Genomic DNA, 23,732 nt, shown 5'->3' on the forward strand with positions numbered 1-23,732 from the left:
AGTCTTGTTACCATCAATATATATTCTCCGGTAAGCTTTTATTGTGGAAAAATAGAATTTACTTGATGACAGTGGATTAGGCAGTGAACAGCCTCATGTGAAAAATTTGCATGCACTGAACAAACTCAGACCAGTGGAGAAGTGACGATCATCTGAGGTCCCAGAAGTGTCTTCCTATAGGTGACAGAGGGAGCTTAGGAACTAATTCAAACTCAGGTTTGAAAACATAAGTGGGGGAGAATACAGCTTAGGGAGACTATGGAAACTGCTAAAAGAGGAACAAGACTAACTTCTTCCCTTTATCTTTCTCCAGTTGTAAGCAATGAAAGCTATCACAAATGGATATAGATGGTAAGGCTTTAATCATCTCAGATTACCTCAAAAAACCTTGTTTAGTCCTCTAAACTACTACAAGGAATATCTCTGAGTCCACTAGAAATAAAGCAAGATCCAAACTCATGTTGGGGATGAGAAAAAACTAAGTTTTCATTCTTTTTGTCCTTCAACTGTGAAATTTATGCAAGCATCTCAGTTTCTGACAGGATGAACAAACACAGGTAGCAGGGAAGACGCATTCAAATGCTTGTAGCAGACAAATCGCTTGATATTTTGTAAAAGGCCAGAGTTGCTGAAAACTTTCTTGCAAACCTGCCATCAGTATGTGTACGTGTGTTAGTGAATGCACACCAGCTAGACATGACAGAAGGAAGATTCTTTGTAGTGCATCTTGCAATATGATCTACCAGTCCAGTGACCCATCGGTAATCATCCTGAGAAAAATGCTTAGAGGTACAACAGAATAAATTATTTCTGGGCATCATGAAATTCAAAATTTGAAGACTATAATATGGTAAGCCATAAGGTTTCCTCCAAGAATTCTACTTTGACTATTTAGGATGGTGAAATATTTAATATTAAGATGAATAATGATTAAGTTACCTGATATGTTGAACACAGACCATACAGTCCTAACTATTACCCTTCAGGAATTACCTTGCTCAAAGCCCATGAAGACTGACAGGAAACTGGGCTGCCATATATAAAATATAGTAACAAAATAAATATGGAAATTGCCTTTATTATATATGGAAAAATTACTATTTTGTGATTAACTGTGTTTCAGCAATAAAAACAGTTGTTTTAAATGCTGAAGGTAATTACTTATAAGAGCACAATGATGAACTGAACCTGCTCAACACCACAGCAGAAATAGTTTGCCTGTAATCTCTGTACCTTTTATTAAGCATCCCCTTGAGGGAACCCAATGGCTCTGTAACTCATTTCTTCTCTTCTACTGCAGTCCTACAGATATCTAGTCTCCCAACCCCCCACTAAAAACTAGGTGCTAGGCACCTCGTAGCTGGTCTACAAACACATTAATACTTTGTGCTAGATGCACCATCTTCTTCAGTATCTTCCCTTCTGTATCTGGGTCACATATCCTGTAGCAAAGGAACACATACCTGGACTTTCTTTCACGGAAAACCTCTCTTACCAGAACATAACCGTCTCTTGGGTGACTCTGTACATCTCTCAAGTTTTTGCTTCTAGATCTCCTGCAGAGAACCTGCTATTACTACCCGTTCCTTACAGATCTCTTAGTGTACCAAATCATTCAGACTGCCTTTTACTGTAAAGCATTTTTACTGTAACAACTTTTGGAATTAGCCTAAGTCCACTGACGTGGGTTGATCCAGCCTCTGTCAAAGGCATGTAGAATCGGCCAGTAGAGTTCTGTAGTGCTTCAAGGTTTGTTTTTGACAATCAATGACTTTTCTTGCATTAGGTTAATCTACTGAACCTTCTCTTTCCTATATTATATTTAGATGAAGAAAGAAATGTTCAAGGTATGAGATACATGTCCCAATTTAGTATTTCCCTCTCAAAATGCAGCTTGGATTTAGTAATTAATCAGTGCTATCCTGCAGAGTCTACAGACTATCATGAACACTTAGATTAGATAATCCTCATTTTTCCCCGAACTCAGCTAAGGCAATCCAAGAAACCAAATTTACATAAACAGTAAAAAGATTTTACTGTGCAAGTTCATAAATTCTGATAGTTTCATAAAAGACTCTTGAGATGAGTTAATAAGCTTTAACAACCCCACACAAAAGCAAGTACACAGGCTGAAAAAGCAGCCAGCATTCTGGAGGTGACTAATGAAGTACTACAGCACAATTGTGCTACTGGATGCTTCAGCTTGTACAGCGCAACTAAAGGACAGCAACAGGGTATAATAAACGTAGGAGTGATTCTTTGTGAATATGTGGCATATCTAGCTTCTGGGCCTACGATATTATTATTAATTCTGTTCAGTGAGTCTTGATATTGGATGATTTAGTGGTTTTTTGCTGAATAAGCAATAGATGCAGTCTGTGAAAGATAGGTAAACACAGAATTTGCTTTCTCACCTCAAACTGGCAGGTGCTACAACAGTCCTTCTAAAGGCATATATTAACATTTCCACTGCAGCTATGTAAGGTTATATAACTCTTCCCAACTGGTTGGAAAATACTTTCTAAAAAAACACCTGCAAGCAGTATGCATCTGGTGGTGGTATCTGTCTGGAGACAGATCACAAACATCTATCTCATCTATGAGGCAAAGAATATGAAGGATTTTCATTGAAAGGTAGTAAACGCATTTGACTATGGTTTCAGTCTCTTCTGTCTCATTTTGAGTTTGTTATCAAAAACGTGTGTCCCCGTCTGAAAGAAATACAGAAACTTTTGCCAATGAGTGGAACAGAATGATCTTCTAATGATGATAAGTCTTCATCTATACTAAGCTTAACCTTGCCATTCATATAAGATAACTTAAAGCTAAACAGAACCTCATAGATTAGTAGATCATAACAGCAGATCAACTGCAGCTTGGCTGCTGGAAAGATCACACATACTAATTTTCCATCTGATACTCATGGCACTGTTAGAAGAAACAAGGACTTAACAAAATACATTTTCAAGTGGGGAAAGCTGAGACTGAAGAAGCATAATTATCATCTTGGTGTTAACTCCATATAAGAGGCAAATGCAGCATATCCAGCAATAAGAAGGAAACTAAACCGGTTCTCAAAAACTCCAAGTTTCATTCTCACCTCTGCTTTGTCACATCAACTTTCAAGTCAATATCTGCGTCTGTAAAATGAAGTTGGTTTTCAAAAATACTCAAAATTAAGTGAAAATCTGAGAATGATAGTGTTATACATTACTACTACATATATCTTACAGAAATATCTTCCCTATTTTACTGTTAATAATTTACTCTGTTTACACTGTAATTTACTCTACATTGCTGTTTTCTTAAACATTAAAAAAGTCTTAACTGGGAAGAAGCAGGAAGAGTTGTGCAAGCTCACTTGTTAAACCAGGCAGAGATTTCTCTATCTTGCTTTCCATCTGTGGAACAAGTTCCTACAGGAATCAAGGGACATCATAAGCCTATATATTTTCTGGGAGGGACTATACATGTATTTTATTAAACAAACTTTCAAAAGTGCTTAAATTCTTCAAAGATGAGGGCAATAGAAGACAAGCTCTTAAACTGAACTGTTTAACTGTTACAGAGTTGTTTAAAAAAAGGTCTTTGTATGTCTAACAAGGACAAACATTGGGGACCAGACCTAAAGTAGCTACTAAGAGAAACTGCAATGCCTCAAGTGATTTTTAAAACCACGTATAATTTCTTCTTCCATACCTGCAAAAAATATGTGTTTAGTAAAAGTAAAGAACTCCAACTCAGAGATGCTTTGAAGCAAATTTGAGAATATTTATTATAGAAAGAGACCATAAATTATAATTTAATAGAAATCAGTATTTTTTCAGCATGTCTAGTCTTAAATTTTTTGTAATTTTTCCCTCATATAAAAAAATCCATATAGCAAGACAGAATTGAAACTAGACACAAATTGGAGTACTTTTTATATGGCAACTTGCTCAAAAATAAAACTTCATCATAAACTGACTATCACCTACTGTTTATTTAAGAAATAAGTTTAAGAGAAAGTTAAGGTCATTTTAAGGCATTTTGATTTTGTGTTAGAATAGTCTTGATCAAGAATCTCATTTTAATAAAATCTGAAAAGTTAAAATATGTTTTTCAGTGTAAATATATTACTGCTTCAACATTTTCTTCTATACAAGTTTAGCTGTTACTTATGGCAACATAATTGGCTGGAAAGATGCCAGTTTGTCCTCCTATTCTTCCTTCCCACCAATCAAACTGGGAATCTGTTTTGGTTGTGACTGTGATTTTGTCTCCAGCTTTGAAAGTCAAGTCACCTGGCTGTTGTCCTTCGAATGAATAAAGTGCTGTTACTTCTACTGGATTACTCCAAGAGTTACCTGAAGTGAAAGAAATGAAACAAAAAAGAAATTAGCAAACTGCACATACAGTAAGTCCTTCAAGATAATATTCTTAAATCACAATAGAAAACAGTGACAAAGACAACAAAATAATTTATCTGAGCATACAAACCACTGATGAAAAAACCCCTCCATTTCCACTACATTCTTAGGTAAGTCAAATTTGGATTCTAGCTTATCAGCACAGTCTACTTAATAAAGTAGTACTCTATACAAAGTGAAGATAAGCAGTTTTTTCTGTATGCCTCATACGGTCAGACACAGTGTGATCGAAGGCGGTGTGTTGAAGAATGTGTGAGTGCTTCCTGAAAGATTGCTGAACAGAACCACTTCTGGGTTTTAGTTTTGGTATGTGTTCTGTGACAGTTTCTTCATAGAAACTGCAAAACGTAAAGCAAGGATTTAACTTTTTTTATCAATACTCAGGATATAGAATGGTAAAATACAAAATATTCCCAGCACTTCCATTCTCTTCCCATAGAGTTTGCAGTGTCTAGGATTTGGTGTATCTTGCATGTTAAACAAAACTCAGAAGATGTGCTAGTGGAAAGAACTGATTATGGTTTGATGTACTGGAAGTGACTTGGCTTGCACAGTGCTATTTCAGACCGCATATACAAATGGCTTTTATTCTCTTTCCACCAGTCTCTTACATAACTCTTTCAGTCCTCAGCTGGGATTGGAATCATGAGTCTTCTGATCTAGTTTGAAATCATCTGAAGTCTTGGATACTATTATCCAGCCTCCATTCCTGTTGACACTTTTTTAGCCAATATATCTTAATGTTTATTACTGTTGAACTTTTAATCTAAGTGAGTATCTTCAATTTGCTAATAATTATATTTGTTCTCAATTCCTTTAACTGTCTGAACTATACGAGGTAGTTGCATTTGTTTAATGTTGATTTAGAAAACAGTTAAATCCCCCCCATGAACGCATCTAAAAGTGAAAAACAGAAGGTGCAGTGGAAGACTAGTTAAGAGGAAACATTTACTCAGTCAGGTGGGGAGATTTCAGGGTCTATTGCTCATAAGGACATGATGGCTGCACACATGCTCAAGCATGCAGGATTAAAGGCTTTTAGCATTAGCTGCACCTGCTTGCTGCCAAAACTGTGTTGCAAAAGGGGAAACCCAGTCTCTTCTTAGTCTATGCATTGCAAGTACAGAGCCAGAAAGGATGGTGAGAGAAGGACTGACAGAACATTTTTTTGGCAGTCTGTTGTCAACAACTGATACCCACAGAACTTCTAGTTGCTTTTATCACTTCAAAAGAAAAGAGGAAAAATCATTTTCCCCCAAGCCTCCCAAACACAAACAAATACAAAATAGGACAGACAGAGAAGAATAATGGACTACAAATGTATGTATAAACAGCATAGATTTTTTTGCCAGCATCTGTCAATATTTATGTTCATTCCATAGGACAGTTCTTTCCTTTCACGATCTGCATTTGTAGCAACCACCGAAGTTTAATACAAAATTATTTGGCCATGTGCTGGGAGAGTGTTGGTTGCCGAGAAGTCAAATGCTGTCTTCCTTGATCACAGTCTCTCTCCTGATATTTATATTCATGATCTAAAGTCACACACCACTATTTCCTTTGATGTGAAAACAAAACCAGATGAGCATACCCATGTTTATCAGGTCCTTATCTTCACCAGTTACCCCTACCAAAAAAAGGCAGCAATACAGCTTTTCTAAATATCTTTTTTACTTTCATACTTGAAACCCTGACAGACTGCGTATTCAGCAATTACATGATCTTTCTCCAAGAATTCAAGCATTTGATGCAGTCAGGATGATATGATGTGTTCCCATGCAAAATGTGGTTTGAAGCTAGATATTTTGATTGAGGAAATCATATCAAAACCCACAAAAGTAAAGGACACTTTGAATTTTACTCCTAGTTTTAATTGAAGAACAGTAAGAAAATACTGTAGCTCAGGACTCTTTAGGTACTAAGGCATGAAAACAATTATGACTGAGTTGCACATAAAAAGGAAGCGGGGGTGTGTTTTACCTCGTGCCACGTTCAGGCAGCACGCATGGGTAAAAGTACATTTTATAAGTTACGATGAAGGCTACAAATTATTATACTTTGAGTTCTTAACCATGTGTGTTTCCATCACCTAAATGTTCAAATGGATAATCACTCAAGGAGAATTAGAGTTACTATATATTTATAACTGCCCAAACTATACTTGGAAAAAATAGGTAATTGACAGCAAAAAGGAAGAGGCTGAAAGTGCTGAAAGTGACGGTGAGAGCTTCTTTTCACTACATTCAACAGAACTTTAATATGCTGGACTTACTGCAATGGCAGCAAGTAAGTCACCTCCTCCGTGGCTGAACTTGCATTAAGAGTAAGACTATAATTCCTCTTACACAAGCTATTGAGTATACTGAAATTCGCTCAGTAAAAGTAGGAAGAAAAATGAAGGGAAACTAGACACAAATTAAAGCATTAAAAGGTGGAACAAAAGAAGTGCATGTGAGATATTAAAGTGTAGCAGTGCATTTGATGCACCACAATCATGCCTCCAATAATTGTCTGCTCTGTCATACAAACAAGATTGTTTTATTCATTTACCTTCGCACTTTTTGCCCCTGTGCATGTGTATCTTTCCAAACACAAATCTCAAAGTACTACAGCTGATATTAACACTGAGTTCTGTGTCCTTGCCCATTTGCTACCTGCTACCACTTAGAAGCATTTTCCAGCTTTATTCCTGCCAGCTACTGCATAACAAGTCTTACTTAATTTTCCCTAGCAACTCTTTCCCATACTATAGTTTCATTTCTCACAAAGATTCTAATCTCTATGCTTTAATTCTGTATTTCTGTATCATAAAACAGATAAAATGCATATTTATTGCCTCCAGATTGCAGCATCCCATGCCTCATATTCATATGGATCATCCTAACAAATATTTATCTTAAATGAATACACTGTTATGAAATCTACCACATATATTATAAGGGGGAACTATTTCATGTTATTGTTTTTTGATTTCAGTTTTACATAAAAAGTTTTAAATAAGATTGTTATAGCCAACACGAAGATTGCTGAACGCATGTATTGAAGCCACATTTGCAGCTCACACAAGATGGTGCTACAGTGCTACATACAGCATATGATACTGAAATCATTGAGATTTATGAGTATGCACACTGGAATAAAAACAAATTACATTGGGGAAAATCCTTAATTAATGGTATCTGAATACACACAGCACACTTCTACAAACACAGTGGTCAAAACAGAAATACAGAAATTTTGGCTGAAGATCAGTTAGTGCAACAGCCAGCATACATATTCAGTGCTCTAGCATACATAGTTATGGCATACGCTTGATAACAAACTGCTCTGACCACAATATCCTTTCATTTTTATTCATCTTTATATATCATAATGATTTGAACTTTTTGCTAAGGATTGCTGCTATGGATTAAGGGCTTGATGAGGTATAACCAGAGTGAATTTATGGCCTCTTGGGTGCGCTGCAGTACCAGCCCGAGTGAATGAAAGAACGTTAAACCTATTGTTAATTACAGCACATTTACCACAGAATGAAAGCAATCTCTAGAAGGTTGCTATAGAAGAGATACACTGGCTACATTTCTATTAACTGTCTGAAGGGTGCCAGAGCCTTTGCCTTTGAGGCCAACTGGCATAGACTGGCCACATACATACTAGTAAATGCTCACCATCCAGAGAGAAGAGCCACATCCAAATTACCTACTGGTTTCTATACTGTAGTAACTCCTAAAGCACATCTATGAATTATGTGGGAAAGTGCTAGCTGAGAATAACGCCAAAGAACTTTCTAACAGCACAACCACATAGGTAACTGAGTTATAGTGCTTGGTCCCATGCCTTCACACTTTAATTTACTAGTAGAGGTAGCCACTAGTTTCACATTCTAATATGAATCTGTAAAATACTAGTAAACCCATAGGCTGATTCGAAGACTGTTTTTTAGAGAAGAACAGGCATTTCACATCATTCTGGGTTCAGCTTATTACGCTCTCAAAAACTAAATCTGAGTTGGGAGACAGAATAGTACAGTCCAGCTTTGAGTCCCAAATTTAATTTTACTGTCATAGATGTATATATCCCCTAGCCACTGAATGTCTAATGCTGAAGAGCTTACAGGAGAATTATACAAAAACTGTAAAGCGCTGGTTTTGGCCACTAACACAGCAATGAAACTGAAATAAGTTTCACATGCTTGAGGTTAGTGGTGAGATTGTTGAACATCCACTTTGCAAAATTCACTAATTGCCAGCAATTAGAGAGCTAGCATGATTTTGTGGGTCGTGTGCACCTACATGATAGAAACTGTAAGTGAACTAACACAACTATTACTGCTGGTTCTGGGTTCATCTAAACCATATTAAAGAGCTTTCAAAAAAGGAGCCCTGACTCAATTGTCACCATCAATGAGCCATCTGATCAAGGGTACTGATGACCTACAGGGTAACCCTGTTGTTGACTGTCCATATATTATGCACTTTCTGCTAAATCTCTACTTTGGTGAATGGGCTGTGAGTCTGGTTTCTTTTGAAGCTGAAACGTTATAACATTGCTTCTGTTGGGACACAACATACCATATGAAAATATGATTGCCTAGGGAGATATATTTTTCCTTGAAACTGAGTAGTCTTTCTTACTCAAATTTTTTGTGCAACCTTTAGAATGCATGGCTATAGTTTTTGTTATTTAAAAATCAATCTGAATGAGCAACACATTCAACATACTAACTTCTACTTTCTCTGTATTTTATAAAGAAGTAGAGAGGAGTGACTGGAACTGCCACACAAAATGTGAAAAGGCAGATGAGTCTCCAGCATCAGAGATGACAGAAGTTGTATAGTGCTACCATAAAAGCTGCACCAAAAAGTGTCAGCTTACAGAAGAGCTGTAATAGAATTCTCATTGGTTAAATGGAGACCTAGAAAACTAAGCAACCACATGAACCCTGTTTGTGCAGTAGAAGTAAGAGAAAACCAACAAACAGAACAAACAATGGAAAACAACTAACGGATCTAGACAGATGCAAGCATCTATGCTTTTAAAAACAAATATATCAAGTATCAGAAAGATTTACTATCACTAGTACAGTGTTCAGAGGCACTGAAAGCCTCGGATACTGCTCATAGGTTTAGGATGAGAACTGTAACTAACAGTGAGCAGACAAAAATCTTAGTTCTCTACCCATTATGGGACACTGGGCTTTTGTTTGGAAAGGATTAGTATTAAGTTTATAATTAGAATTCAGGAAAGAATCCAAAGTAGGCTGAAGAACTAGGTTAATTACTGGGTCCTGCAAATCTCTCAGTAAAAAATGATAGTTGGTGTCAGCAACAATGAAGAGTTTATAGATTTTAATGTCCACCCTTAGTGAATGGTCTGGACAACACCACCTGCTAAAATATGACTGTGAGAGTAAATACTGTGTATGTATACATCTGTTGATTATATTAAACTTCCTGAAGGATGCTTGCCCCAAATTATCATACTAAAAAGGAAGACTATTACCAGGCCCCAACAGGACGTGTTAAAGAGGAGGACAACCATTAGCTTGATTCAACAGGTTTACATGAACCAACAGGTCAAGTGAGGTGATCCTTCCCCTTTACTCAGCTCTGGTGAGGCCACACCTGGAGTACTGTGTTCAGTTCCGAGTTCCTCAGTACAAGAGAGACATGGAGAGAGAGAATACAAGAGAGACATGGACAGAATCCAGCAAAGGGCCATGGGGATGATGAAGGGACTGAAGCACCTCTCCTGTGAGGAAAGGCTGAGAGAGCTGTGACTGTTCAGCCTGGAGAAGAGAGGGTTCAGGGGGATCTCATCAATGTCTATAAAAACCTGCAGGGAGGGTGGAAAGAGGATGGAGCCAGGCTCTTGTCAGGACGTGCTCTCTGGATGTCAGGAAACACTTTTTTACCTTGAGGGTGACTGAGCACTGGAATATGTTGCCCAGAGAGGTGGTGGAGTTTCCATCCTTGGAGGTGTTCAAAAGCCATCTGGACACGGTCCTGGGCAACTGGTTCTTGGTGGCCCTGATTGAGCATGGAGATTGGACCAGATGATCTCCTGAGGCCCTTTCCAACCTCCACCATTCAGTGATTCGGTAAAAAACTTCAGAGACTTTTGAAACAAAGTTATCTTGAAGTATAAAAGCAGCATAAAAATTTGTAATTGGGAGAAAGTTTGAACTGGAACAGAAGAAATCAAAACCCAATTTGATACAAATGGAAGTCACCTTGCCCAGCATCACCTCCGTCTAGGCCAGACAGAGCAGCCTCCCAGTCAGACACTGTGACTAGCCTGTCCCCAGATAAGGGAGCGCACCTAGTAGGGACTCACATCTCTTTGTGCATATGTGACCTCATGATGGGGTTTTCTTGTCAACATACGGGTCAGTGGGTTGTAGGGAGCTGCAGGAGCACACACAGAGCTGCATGCAGTACCCACATCTCCAACAAGAGATTTGTGCATGTAGGAGAATCTGCACTGCCGGAATAGATTGTGTGTGCTCATGACCCATACTACCTGCGAGGTGGGATGTGCAGGGATGCAAAGCTTTGTACACATAACACTTGACATGCATGCATGCCTGGAAGCACAATTGAAACTTTGGAGGTTGCATTTACAAACCTCTTTTTGTAGTTGTCTAATATTGTGATTTATTTGCTGTAACGCTGATATTAATCCTGAATGTATACTTCACAGATTACTGCTTATTATCTATTATTAGTGAATTAATAAAGCACTTTGATCCTGACTTTGGTTTAAGCTACATAAACTGAGCAGTCTTCCCCTGTGACAGTTCTTGCAAAAGTGTCTTTTCCTACAGCAAAGATTAGGGTTAAGGCTGCACGGCTTTAAGTAATAATTATAATGAAAGAACTTACTTAACTGCTGGTCTAGTAAGGAGGGCATATATGCTTTGTGATGATAAAGCTAGGCTAAGAGCAGGAATGCAAGTATGTAATAAAAAGCTAAGCTCACTAGCAGTCCCATAAGAGGCTAAGATGGCTGTTCTTTTTTGCAAAAACAAACCAGTTTAGCCTAGGACTGACAGAGCAACTGAGCTACTGTTAGGGTTAAAACTAGGATCAGAGTTTAATAAAGTAAGAGCCTGAAGAGAAAGACTTATTGGTGGACAAGAAGTATCAGGAATGGGATGAGGCATTAAATGGCAAGAGTAAATATCTTACAGATATTTCTGGATTTTCTGTGCTTATCAACTAATGGAGCTAGATCTGGAAACTAAAAGATAACATTGGATCCTTGCAGGATGGGTGAAGAATAGAGTAAGAACAACAAATGTCTTATAGTTCATTCTGAGGTAGATACGAGTTATTGCACTACAGTCAAAGTCAGCTTTAAGGGTGGAACTAGAATTTGAGCACGGAATCCAGTCAACAACAGTTATTCTGCACTCACTGTTAACAGTGGTTTGAATGGGTTCAGTTCTTACAGTAATTACTGTCGCCCCTCCTCTTTGATATTTTCAGACTTGAATCTTACTGAGCTGTATTTTGAGTAGGATTTGGGTAGGAACTGCAAGCACCAGAGATACATTTTCTGCTGGATCTCGCACACTATGCATTAGAATGTGGAAGGCAAGGGGTGGTCAAAGGCATCAGAGTAACTACTAATGATAAGAATAGCTTCTGAATTAGTGCTAGGGCTCATGATAGTAGGAACTAAAGACCTAAAATTCTGACTTGAGGAATGCAGCAGCATTGGGCTAGAATGATGCCTAAAAGCAGGCAGAGAATTGGCATAAGTTTAACTTTGAAGTAGGTAGGTGTACTACTAAGTTCAATCTGTAATACAAGAATGGGATGAAAGCTGGAGCTGGCAGGGAGTGCTTTTGGTTCTGTTTGAGCTCAAAGACACACTTAACCTGAGAGTCAGCGGAGGAATGTAAAGGATGGGCAAAGTGATAGGGCAGGAAATCAACTTTGAAGTAAGACCTGAATCTATGTGAGAGTAAAGGAATATTGAATTTGTAAAGGTCAGAGAGAAGGATGTTGCAACAACTGAATCATAGCAGGACAAAAGTGGAAAGGGAAAGAAAAGGCTGCATCTTTGAAGGTATTCAGAAAACAATCTGTAGGACTCATTGCTCAGAAAGTGAGAACTTCTAAAGAAATTCAACTTGAAGATCACACTTGTTCTGCAGTAGTCAGCAACGGGCAAATTCAGATTCTGTTTGATCATTTTTAGCTTGAATTCATAATTAGTTAACAAAGGAGTACCAGAGTAAGGCAGGAAGAGGTGGATCTGAAACAAATGTAGTTATGAATTGTCCTTAGGAAATGTTATCTAGCAAATGAAAAGGGACAAAGGATAGCTAGCTGGAAAATCTTAACAGAAAAACAGAGGGCTGATAAGGATACCTTAAGGGTGACACATGCCTTCTATGACGGTTTACAGCATTAGTGGATAAGGCAAGGGCAGCTGACGTCATCTACTTGGACTTCTGGAAAGCTTTTGATGCTGTCCCACACGACATCCTTGTCTCTAAATTGGAGAGACATGGATTTGATGGATGAACCACATGGTGGATAAGGAATTGGCTGGATGGTCACGCTCAAAGAGTTGGCAGTCAAGGGTTCGATATTCAACTGGGGAGCAGTGACGAGTGGCGTTCCTCAGAGGTTGGTATTGGGACCAGCACTGTTTAACATCTTTGTTAGTGACATGGATTGAGTGGGATTGAGTGCACCCTCAGCAAGTTCACCAATGACACCAAGCTGTGTGGTGTGGTCAACATGCTGGAGGGAAGGGATGCCATTGAGAGGGACCTTGACAGGCTTGAGAGGTGGGCCCATGCAAACCTCATGAAGTTCAGCAAGGCCAAGTGCAAGGTCCTGCACATGGGTCAGGGCAATCCCAGGCACAAATACAGGCTGGGTGATGAGTGGATTGAGAGCAGCCCTGCAGAGAAGGACATGGGAGTATTAGTGGATGAAAAACTGACTATGAGCCAGCAATGTGCGCTCACACTCCAGAAAGCCAACCATGTCCTGGGCTGCATCAAGAGAAGTGTGGCCAGCAGGTCGAGGGAGATGATTCTCCCCCTCTCATGAGGCCCCACATTCAGCTTTGGGGCCCCCAGTGTAAGGACATGGACCTGCTCAAGCAGGTCCAGAAGAGGGCAATGAAGATAATCAGGGGGCTGGAGCACCTACCTCATGAGGACAGGCTGAGAGAGTTGGGGTTGTTCAGCTGGGAAAAGAGAAGGCTCCGGGAAGACCTTATTGAGGCCTTCCAGTACTTAAAGGGGGCCTACAGGAAAGATGGGGAAGGACTTTTTATCAGGGAGGGTAGTGACAGGATGAGGGGTAATGGTTTTAAACTGGAAGAGGGTAGATTTAGATTAGCTATAAGGAAGAAATTCTTTACTGTGAGAGTGGTGAGACACTGGAACAGATTTTCCAGAGAAGCTGTGGCTGCCCCCTCCCTGGCAGTGTTCAAGGCCAGGTTGGACGGGGCTTTGAGCAACCTGGTCCAGAGGAAGGTGTCCCTGCCCATGGCAGGGGGTTGGAACTAGATGATCTTTAAGGTTCCCTTCAACCCAAACCATTCTATGATTCTATGATAATTTAAAGAAACTTCAATACAGAGAGATATAGATTTTGAATATGAATGGATGTATTCCAAATCTCAGAACTCTAAACCCAGAGCCATATTAGAATTCAACATAATACAGTGTTGAACACAGATGTTACTCATTAGTTTGACGATCATTAATCCAACAAGAAGTCATCAGTTCTATAAAGTGTTTTAATATTAGCAGGTTTTAAAAGGAGAGAAGTCTCTGTGTACAATAATGGAATCTGTTCCAAAGTTACCAAAGACAAAAAAAGAGTTAGCAAACAGAAGACTAGAGGGATGCAAAGTTAGGAGAGAAAATAAAGATGTCTTTGTGATTAGTGCCTTTATATGTTCCCTGACCATAAGAATACCAGCACATGAATTAAATAGTTCAGCTATTTCAAAGAGACTAAGAAAACAGGCCTAAAACTGACCTGTTGCTATTAATTTAAAATGCAGTTATGAAAGCATTAGTCAAGTTGAAGTCAAAGTACTAATTGCCTGCCGGACTACCAATATGGAGAGAGAAATTGGACAGAGTGTTGTCTGATATAATGCTAATTCTTCAGCGGTCTTTTCTTCAAAGAATTATGAAGCTGAAACTACTAATAGTCTCAGTGATACAGCACCTTTTTCAAGAATGAGGCAAATCGAATGTCTTGGTTAGGTATCGTCAGTCATACTGGGGAGTATCTACCTTCTACTACATCTTAACTTACTCTCCTGGTTTCCATTATATTTTACGTCTATTACTGAATTACTATGTTACATAGCAGCTATGAAAATAACTTATGAACATAAAGTTATGCCCTACAGAGATTTGATTTCTCAGGTGAATTGTATTAGGGATAGGCAAAGAAGCATTGGAAGGGAACTGAGAAGGAGTGTGTGGAAGAAAGATGTAAGGGTTAGTGCTGGATTTTTTACGAAACCACTAATTATTCCTACATGCCAGTTTCCTGCAAGCTGTTTGGTCCTTTAATTTTAAGGATCTCATGCCTTATGTCACTACTACATTTTGTAATTGCCTTTAAGTAAGAGTTTTAAAACAAGAAGGAATATAAGTTTTAAATTCAAGATGTGAATTAACAGTGGTTTTGATCATAATAATTCTAATGAATCACACTGATGAGTTAGAACAAAGAAACAACTGAAGATTCACTTTGTTGATATTCTAAAAGACAATCTTGGAAATAGTTCAGTTGTCTGAGAGCATGCATGGACATGACTAAACTAGTATCCTTAGAAACAAAACAATGGAAACTATTTCATTTGTTATGAAACAGTCAAAAATGCACAGAATACCTTTGAAAACACAGCAAAGGATACTCTAGGATGTAAGGAAATAAAGCTACAAAAGTACATAATTGTATGTTTATTACTAACTACATGCACACAGACAACAAAGTCTTTTGTTACAACTAATTTTTCCACTCAGAGCTTAGAAAGCAATCAAAATGATGAAAACTGCAACAGAAATCAGTATTCTGTTATTGAAATAGGAAATATATGGCTTGCAATAGGTGTGACTACCAGTTTTAACGCTTTCTCAAATTTAAAAAAACTCTTGCATATATTATATGCAATTCCTTTATTAAAAAGAACTGGCTCACTTACTTGCTAGAATGTGAACAAAGAAAAAAAAATATTTCCACAGTGATGTTATAAAATATTGAAACAACATTGCTTCAAAATATCCACTTTATGATGACATGCAATAACAAAAGCATGACAGATACAGTATCTTATTCCATGTGACTTTTGGAAAATTGGCATCTTGGAGATTAAGACCTCATTAGGTATTGTTCACTGTATACTTATACTTCATAACATTTTATGAATGTAGAAATTTAATGCAATTAATAATCCATGCTTTGATATTTGAATTCTGAGGCTTTACTATTTGTAAGTAGTTTCTAACAAATACTGTTTAGGTAATGTGAACTTTGGCTTAAAATTGGGGGACAGACCCACAAAGGTGATGTTGAGTTCATGTTCACAGCTAGGTTGCACAAAAGTTAAGACAGATTACTGAACTACCTAGGTTACAGCATCATGATAAGCAGAAACAACATACATTATAACGTTAAGATTCACTTACTGGATACTTGTTGGGCAATGTCCATTCTCAGGTTTTATCATTCACTATGCCTGGTGATAGGCCTAAAGCAGCAGCATCTTTGGAAAGTGACAACTGGTCTCTGTTTAAAGACTTAAGATGAAGTAAGGAAAGTCAGAGAAAGGATGAAAGAAGTGCCATAGGAGTTATTACACAGAGAAAAAGAGGGCCGTAAACTAAAAGATGTCATGGCTTTCTTTTCTCAAGACAAGATGAAACATCAGTCAGTGGGGGGTGAGAAAAAAGAAGTAAAGCAGAAGCATATTGTTGTATGTTACACACTGGGACTCTCTGAAGAAGTTAACTTTTCATGTCCTGTATGGCAACAAAACATTACATGTGTTAATTCCCACTTCAAAAAAAAAGTCTCCATGCAACTCTCATTCAGGAAAAAAAAAAGTAGCCCAACTGTATCCTAAATATTAGAAGTCATGAAAATAGTTTCAGTTCTTGAATCACAGAAGTATATAGATCAGTTCTTTTTTCAACCTCCTGTGCTTCTTTTGTCATATTCTTAGATCACACCTCTCAGCCTTTAACCTAAGAAGAACGGGTTTTATCTCAGCTTCTAGAGCAGAACAGACATACACCTGTTTACAAATGTCATTGTAATTGTTTCTGGACAAATTACAGACCAAGTGTTTGTTCAATCTTACAAGTGAAATCTCAAATGTCCTACCCACATTCAACTACTAATTTCCTTAATGGCCTTTTTAATTTTGTTTTTCAAATGTAGACTCACCTCAAAAAACCCTCAGCATACACAAAACAACAACCTCAGATCTCACTGAACAGATGTTTGGAAAGGCCTAAATATGCACGGTAGATTTGACATTTTATATCTACAGGTACTAATCTGCTATAATCAGATATAAGCATAAATCTTTCTGTACGGATACTTGAAGTATGTCATATGCCATCATTGATCCAATTAATCTCCAATAATGCTCATCTGATCAAAGGTCAGGAGACATGATATTCAGCAAATCATGCTCAGAACAAATAATCCCTTGCCTTAGCTGTTTTTTTAACACTAACTATGGCTTGTTTTGGGTAAGTAAACAAAACCACTTGCCTTTCTCTTTTTTGGAAAAGAAGCTTCTTAAGATTCTCAAAGTATTTAAATTCAACATTGAAATCTGAAACCTATTCCTCCTTCATAAATAAGAAAATGAGGATGGACTTTGTGGGGTAACGGAGCTTCACTGACACTGCAGTAAAGTGGTACCCTTTAAATGCCCACACAAATGCCTATTTGCACAAACCTGCTCTGAAGAGGGAGGGCAGGCACCAGTTGCTTTGCTCTATTCTACAATCACTGACAGGCAAAGAAGCATCCTATATCCAGAAGACCTGATGTCTGTTTTGTTACAGCAGCTGTAGATTTAAGGCAATTTCAAAATGTTCAAAGTACCTTGGATAAAATCAAGGAAGGCCTGTATCATTCCAGGAACTACACTCTTTAATACCTCTGTGTACTAAATATACACCCCAGTCCTGGAAAGGAGTACAAACCCAAATGTTAAGCCCGCTTTCACTTCCATGGGAACTGTCTCAGCAAACCCTATTTTCTGAGTTAGTTGCAGAGCTAGACACTATGTATTACTTCGACTAGGTACTTTGTCCAGGTTTCCAATGTTACAAAGCCCTCCAGTTGATTTCCAGAATAACTTAATAATTATGTTCTCCATTAACAAAAAAATGATGGCTGGAAAAAACTATTCCATGTTTTATACTTGTTGTTAAAGACAGTACAAAGCAAAAAGTTAGCGCCAGATGTTCCGTACAAGATACGCTACTGTCAGTTTTGCTCCAGAGTCTCAACAGATAAGAAATTCATCATCAGCTGCAAATCTGTATGCATGGAATAGAGGTATTATACACACTTTTATAACAGACTTGCAAAACCCAGAAAAAGGCTCAAGTATTTTTGACCTCTTTCCACATAAACTGGAAATAGACCATTTCAAAGCAGCTTCCATGTCACTACTGAACAGTGTCAGATCTAGTGAACAAAACCAGTGGTTTCATTCGTGACTGAAACAGACCTGACTATATTTAAAGTTTAAGTTACTGTGCAAATTAAGCTCATTCAGTATGAAACATATTTCACTGCTTTTGAGTTTCTGGCCTACTAGGGAACATGCTGGTTCATCATCTTCATGTGCTGATGGAATGCTTTCTATCTTTGTTTCAGCACACTCAGCTTTTGCATTAAAGAAATGCCTTTTTTTGTCAAGCATCTGTGGATGTATTTGATATTTAGGATATAAAAATATCACCTCCTGCTTGCAAGAGTCAATTCCATAACAGTACTTTCGCTGATTACTTTTTAGATTTTTCTGACTTTTCAAAAAACATTTAAGTTTTCATTCAAACTGAAATGGTCAAATAAACTATATCAACGTCAAGGGCTTTATTATGTTCGAGACTACATTAATGCAAATAATGCCTGTTCTGAAATCATACTGCAAAAGTTGAGATGCAATGCTATGCATAACCTTTATATTCTGAAAAGTACAGTACAGTAATGAGAACTGTTTTATTCAGGTCAAACTGACGACTTAGGAATCTTGTGGATCTTTTGTTACGTTGACAAGCTTCTCCCTGTTTCCTCTACACATACTGAGTTAACGTATCAACCTGAATACACTGCATCTTGCTTCTTAAATTTCTGTACTGTCAGATTCAAAAGTTCTGCTGATGTGTTACTGGTACATGACCTATGTCACTTGATATAAATCTTAGCTTTCACCCCAGTCTGGGAAACAATATACAGCCTAACCAGAAAAAAAAAAAAAAAAGTAGTAAACCCAACTTCATTCTATACTGTTTCTGCCAGTTTCTTAGGGTAATGTTTTGTGAAATACTTATTAAAAACACTTGTTAACTTTAGTTGGGTTAAGGGGCTCAGTGGCTGTTGAAATCCATGCTAGGATCTATTCTTGCCACAATTACTTATTCTCATTGCTGTTATGTTACTCTACCACCAGTACAGCCATTATTAACTCTACCTAGAACCATGGTCTCCATCAGCTTGTAACTTCAAAACATATTTAACATATGTTGTCTTCCTCTGCCAAATGGTGACCCAAGCAATTGTACTTCCACTTACAGTATCCCATAGCACAAACCTGTATCATCTGATCACAGTGTAAACTGGTAGAAGAAAGGTAGATACCCCTATTTCATCACAGAACAACTTCAGTATGAGCTAGGAACAGCACACACCTATGAATTAGAGCCTAAACTGTTCAGTGCAAGCTCTGCAACTTGCAACATCCACCCTCATGAGGATGAGGCATCTTGGACTGCCACCATCACCCAACCTGTGTTCACATTACACTTCCCAGGTTAGCACAGCCAGCCTTTGCTGAAAACTCATTACATCAGCCTGGCCAAAAAGTACACAGTCATGATAAAGTTCATGATACGAAAAGGCAAACAGCGCTGTAATTTTCAGCTAAAGTGTAAGAAGGGTACTGACAGTATTCTTCATACTTTTATGAACATGATGTGATGCTATGTATGCTTTTAGGTCAAGTGAAATATTGGCTGTGTAGATGCTCCTTCAGAAGAAAAAGCTTATAGTAACTAAATTTGGAAAGAAAATATCCCTTAGTTCAAGTATGAGGAAATTCTGGCTTGCAGATAGTATACAGCCACTAAATCCAATTTGTCCAATGTGCAACTCTTCCTGGAAAAATATATTTAAAATTGTTGTTCCATCAGGGTAAAAACTAATGAATTCCCAAAGAAAGGAAAATATTATCAATCTTGCCTTAGCACTTAATATAAAGTAAATGTAATATAAAGTTCAGTATCCTTCCGGGAACAGACATGCAGCATTTCCTCCCATTTCCTTCCTGCCTCTCACCAGAGATAAGGGGACTATGTGAAAGACAGGATGCACTCAAACATGTGGTTTTCAGATGTAGTGAAGTTTCTTGTCCCTGCTATCAAGATGGTTCTGTAAAGCATCGCCCTACCGTAACTGCAAAATGATCTCCATTTCTTAGATCACTGTCAGCTTTCATCTCAAGTCAATCAAGCACAGGCCATTTTGCCACAGTCTGGATAGAAATCCTGTATATTTATTACCTCCTTGAGGTACTTAAAAGTCCTGTTTGGCTTCCTCTAGTATTAATGAAGCAGAAGCTCCCATACTGCCAAAGGCCCTTCTAGATAAACAGATAGGAAAGCAATTTAAACTTACCATTGTCCTACTATTAGAACAATATGGAAAGAAAATACTATCTAGTGCAGTACACAGCTCTGAAACAACTTTTTAAGCATAGATTTCATAAATATGCTAAAACATTAAGCTGCATGCTTTACAAGGGCCTCAGACAAAAGACTTTAACCCATATCATTTAACATTTGTATGATCGCGTGAACAATTTCACATTTTAACTGCTATGAATCAGGATTATCAGTTTAATGCTGCTTTACACTTAAAAAATAACCATAGATTGCACTGAGATATTCCTATGATTTAGCACTAATTTCCTAATTTTTATTCCACGCCATTAAAAAATGACAAGAAAAAATATTGTTCCCCATGCCAGTGTACCTGGTTCATATTTAGCATAACAGCTCTCTGCCAATGCAGGCGCACATCAGAAAGATCCCAATTTCATCCTAGCACGTCTGACCTCAATCTCTTTGTGCCTTGTATTTTGAGTTAGCTGATTATACGCAGTAAATTATTTGTTTCAGTATGACCACTGAAGTCTTGATGCATGCTACATTATTTTCCTCTCAGCTTGCCACAACATAAGCCATAAGCAGCCTGATTATGGGACTTCTTACATTCATAATAGTAATAGTACGATCCTAGTAAAAGTGAAATCAGGGATAAAAATAGTCTCAAAAATAATTTCCTGGGATTTCCTGGGTTTGGTTAGTATTAAGAAAGAGCTCATAACAGCAAGAAAATTAATACTGGGGGGGACCACCAGATGGATGTTTTATTTTTCCGGTAACTAAATAGAAACATGTCACAAGCCTTGCCATGAAAAACACAAAAATAGACCAAGCTTAGCTAAAACTCTTAGAAACAAACAACAAAAAAAGGTACTTTAGTTACTTTCCAGGGGGTTAACTTCTTCATATTTGCTAAATTAGCAGACAATATCATGAAGGATTATGACAGATACATCATATATCTCCCTTTGGAAAAATTTTCTAAAACAAATATCTATTAGTCACACTGAACTGTCTTATTGATTTTTAGTTTATAATCTGCTAGAGTTCCTCCGCAAATTATAGTATAGAAGGAACAGATTACTGCACAGCTTGATGAGGGTTCTTGCTTACAATGTGAAATAGTTCTACTTGATCCTACAGCAAATCTTTGCCCTTCTTGGAAAACAAGTAACTCATGAACTGAAGAACGAAAAGTGGCTCTTTTTCAGTTCCAAATACACAACACACATCCACAGCACCTAAAGGAATATGCATATATCTGATTTTATCTGAGTTTGTTATTTTAATTATCTTATCCAGTTTTCAGTTAATTATTGAAATCAGTATCTTTTATTCACCACAAAAAATGTCTACTCCACTTCCCCGTGAAGACCCACAACGGGAGAACAATTTCATTAACCAGTTAACTTCCTTATCTACATGGAGTGAGTAACAGCACAGAAGTATCACAGGAAAACATGGGAAATTCAAATGAAAGAATGGCTTCCTGTATTGGCACTCCATCAGGTGGAGCTGATTATTCTGTTTATCTCCAAGTTCTCATATCCCCAGTAATAAATAGACTTTTAAAAGTGTACAGTCTAATGCCTATGAAAATGACTCAGGACCAACATTCCTGAAATATCAGCCAGTCTCAGTCACAGAAATAAATAATGTTTCCATGGATAATTTAATTTCCAGTTCAAAAGCAAAATGCATTTTTCCCCTCATTGTGAACCATGGAGTCTTCCTCCATCCTTAAAAACAACAGGTTTTGGATTCCTTCTCCCTTACAGGTCTATGAAGAGAGCATGGTACAAAAACCATTTTATAATCTTAACTACAAGCTAAAAGCTTTTGATTCATTTTACTACAATTCAAGTTGGCAAATGAATCTTCAGAATGATGACACCATTTTAAATCATCTTGATCCAGAACAGACAGAAAAAAGCAAAAATTGCAATATTGACAATATTCTAGAAGGACAGACTTTAAGTATATGCTTTCTGATAACAAAGGAAAAGCAAAAATTCAGGTATTACACTGGGAAAAAGTCAGCCCGATACCACAGAGATACCTGAATTTTACTGGCCCCAAAACTGATGAAATACTTTTACTTTACTATTGTGGTGTTTAGTCTTAATTACAATAAAAATGCTCAAGACAAAAGTCACTACTCAAGAGGAGATTTGGGCACACTTACATTTCTCTTATAGTGTTTTTGTCAGAATTTTGTCATTGGGTACTTCTAAATGTGGAACTGGATACCTGATTTAAATAGCTGTATGTCAGATTTCCAGTTAAGTTTTAAATTTTCAAAAATAGTATTAGTTTTGTTAAAAGTAAGAGAAGCATATCAGAAAAATAAAGCAATTGCTTCAATACACATTTAGCAAAGCAAGCCTGTTTTAAAGTTGCAAGGACAGAGTGATGCTCTCTTTCAGCAGCTCTAAAACCTCCATTGTTTCACTACAGTGTTTAGACAAGCTCAGAAGTACACATAATTAGAGGTACTAATTAATGCAGAGACAGCTAGAATGGTGCCCATGTTCCAGGTTATATTTTGCCTTTTCCCTGAATTTGATTAATATTATCACACAGGGTAGTAGCTCTAAAAATAACAAAGATCGTAAGTCAGATGGAAACTAAACTGCAGAACAGGCATGCAAGTCAAATAAGTGAAACATAAGGTGAAGTCACAAGTAAAAATTATGCTATTGCCCTCAGAGACCTGCAAAACAGACTTTTTTTTTTTTAAAAAAGCTTTTTACCTTGTAAGTAGTCTATGAATCCTTAGTCCATATAACTGTGTTAGCTTAGTTAACACGTTTTTAACTGGCCACAAAAACCCCACCATAATGTACTAACAAAAAGAAATTCACATACAGACCCTCAAGTTTCCTTGACAAAATACATTTCAGGAGACATGAAAATCTGTCTTGGAATTCTCACAGCAAACAGATTTTCATAGATCTACTGAACCATCTGGCATTCATATATTACTGAAAGAAACATTGAGATCATCTCCAAAATTACAGAGAATTGGGCCAGACCTGATTCCTGGAGAACCATAACCATGAAAAGCAGCATCTCTGAGAGGGATTTAGTTACACAAACCGAGTTTACTACAACCTCATGGTACCACCTAATCAAAAAGGGTCAATACTGTCTCAATTGTTTTAACATAGAGTAGCAATATGTAAGAAGATTAAAATAAATAATAAAAAAGGTAAGGACTGGAGTTTAGTCCAAATTCAGTATGGCTTTTAGGAGCACAAACCTTAGACTTCAGTGAGCTCACATCTCAGAATTTGCTATTTGTAGCACTATTTAAAATTTGAGAGGAAAGAGAAAATTACTTATGACAAAGAGCTCATCAATCTGTTTAGCAATCAAAAGAAAGATCAAGGAGGATCAAAAGGTGATTTGATTAC

The 23,732-nt window shown here is 37.5% G+C and overlaps 1 protein-coding gene across 1 annotated transcript in view; it reads right to left on the bottom strand.

Annotated features, from left to right (window-relative positions):
• Nucleotides 1-3,747: 3,747 nt before the first annotated feature.
• The window catches only part of SH3YL1 (SH3 and SYLF domain containing 1), a 48,576-nt gene continuing 28,591 nt past the window's right edge, over nt 3,748-23,732 (bottom strand). Inside the window, exon 10 of the mRNA XM_074819963.1 lies at nt 3,748-4,346. Coding sequence (XP_074676064.1) covers nt 4,147-4,346 — 200 coding nt within the window. The 3' untranslated portion in view covers nt 3,748-4,146. The remainder of the gene's footprint in view (nt 4,347-23,732) is intronic.

The sequence above is a fragment of the Strix aluco genome, chromosome 3, assembly GCF_031877795.1.
Source record: "Strix aluco isolate bStrAlu1 chromosome 3, bStrAlu1.hap1, whole genome shotgun sequence".
Classification (NCBI taxonomy): domain Eukaryota; kingdom Metazoa; phylum Chordata; class Aves; order Strigiformes; family Strigidae; genus Strix; species Strix aluco.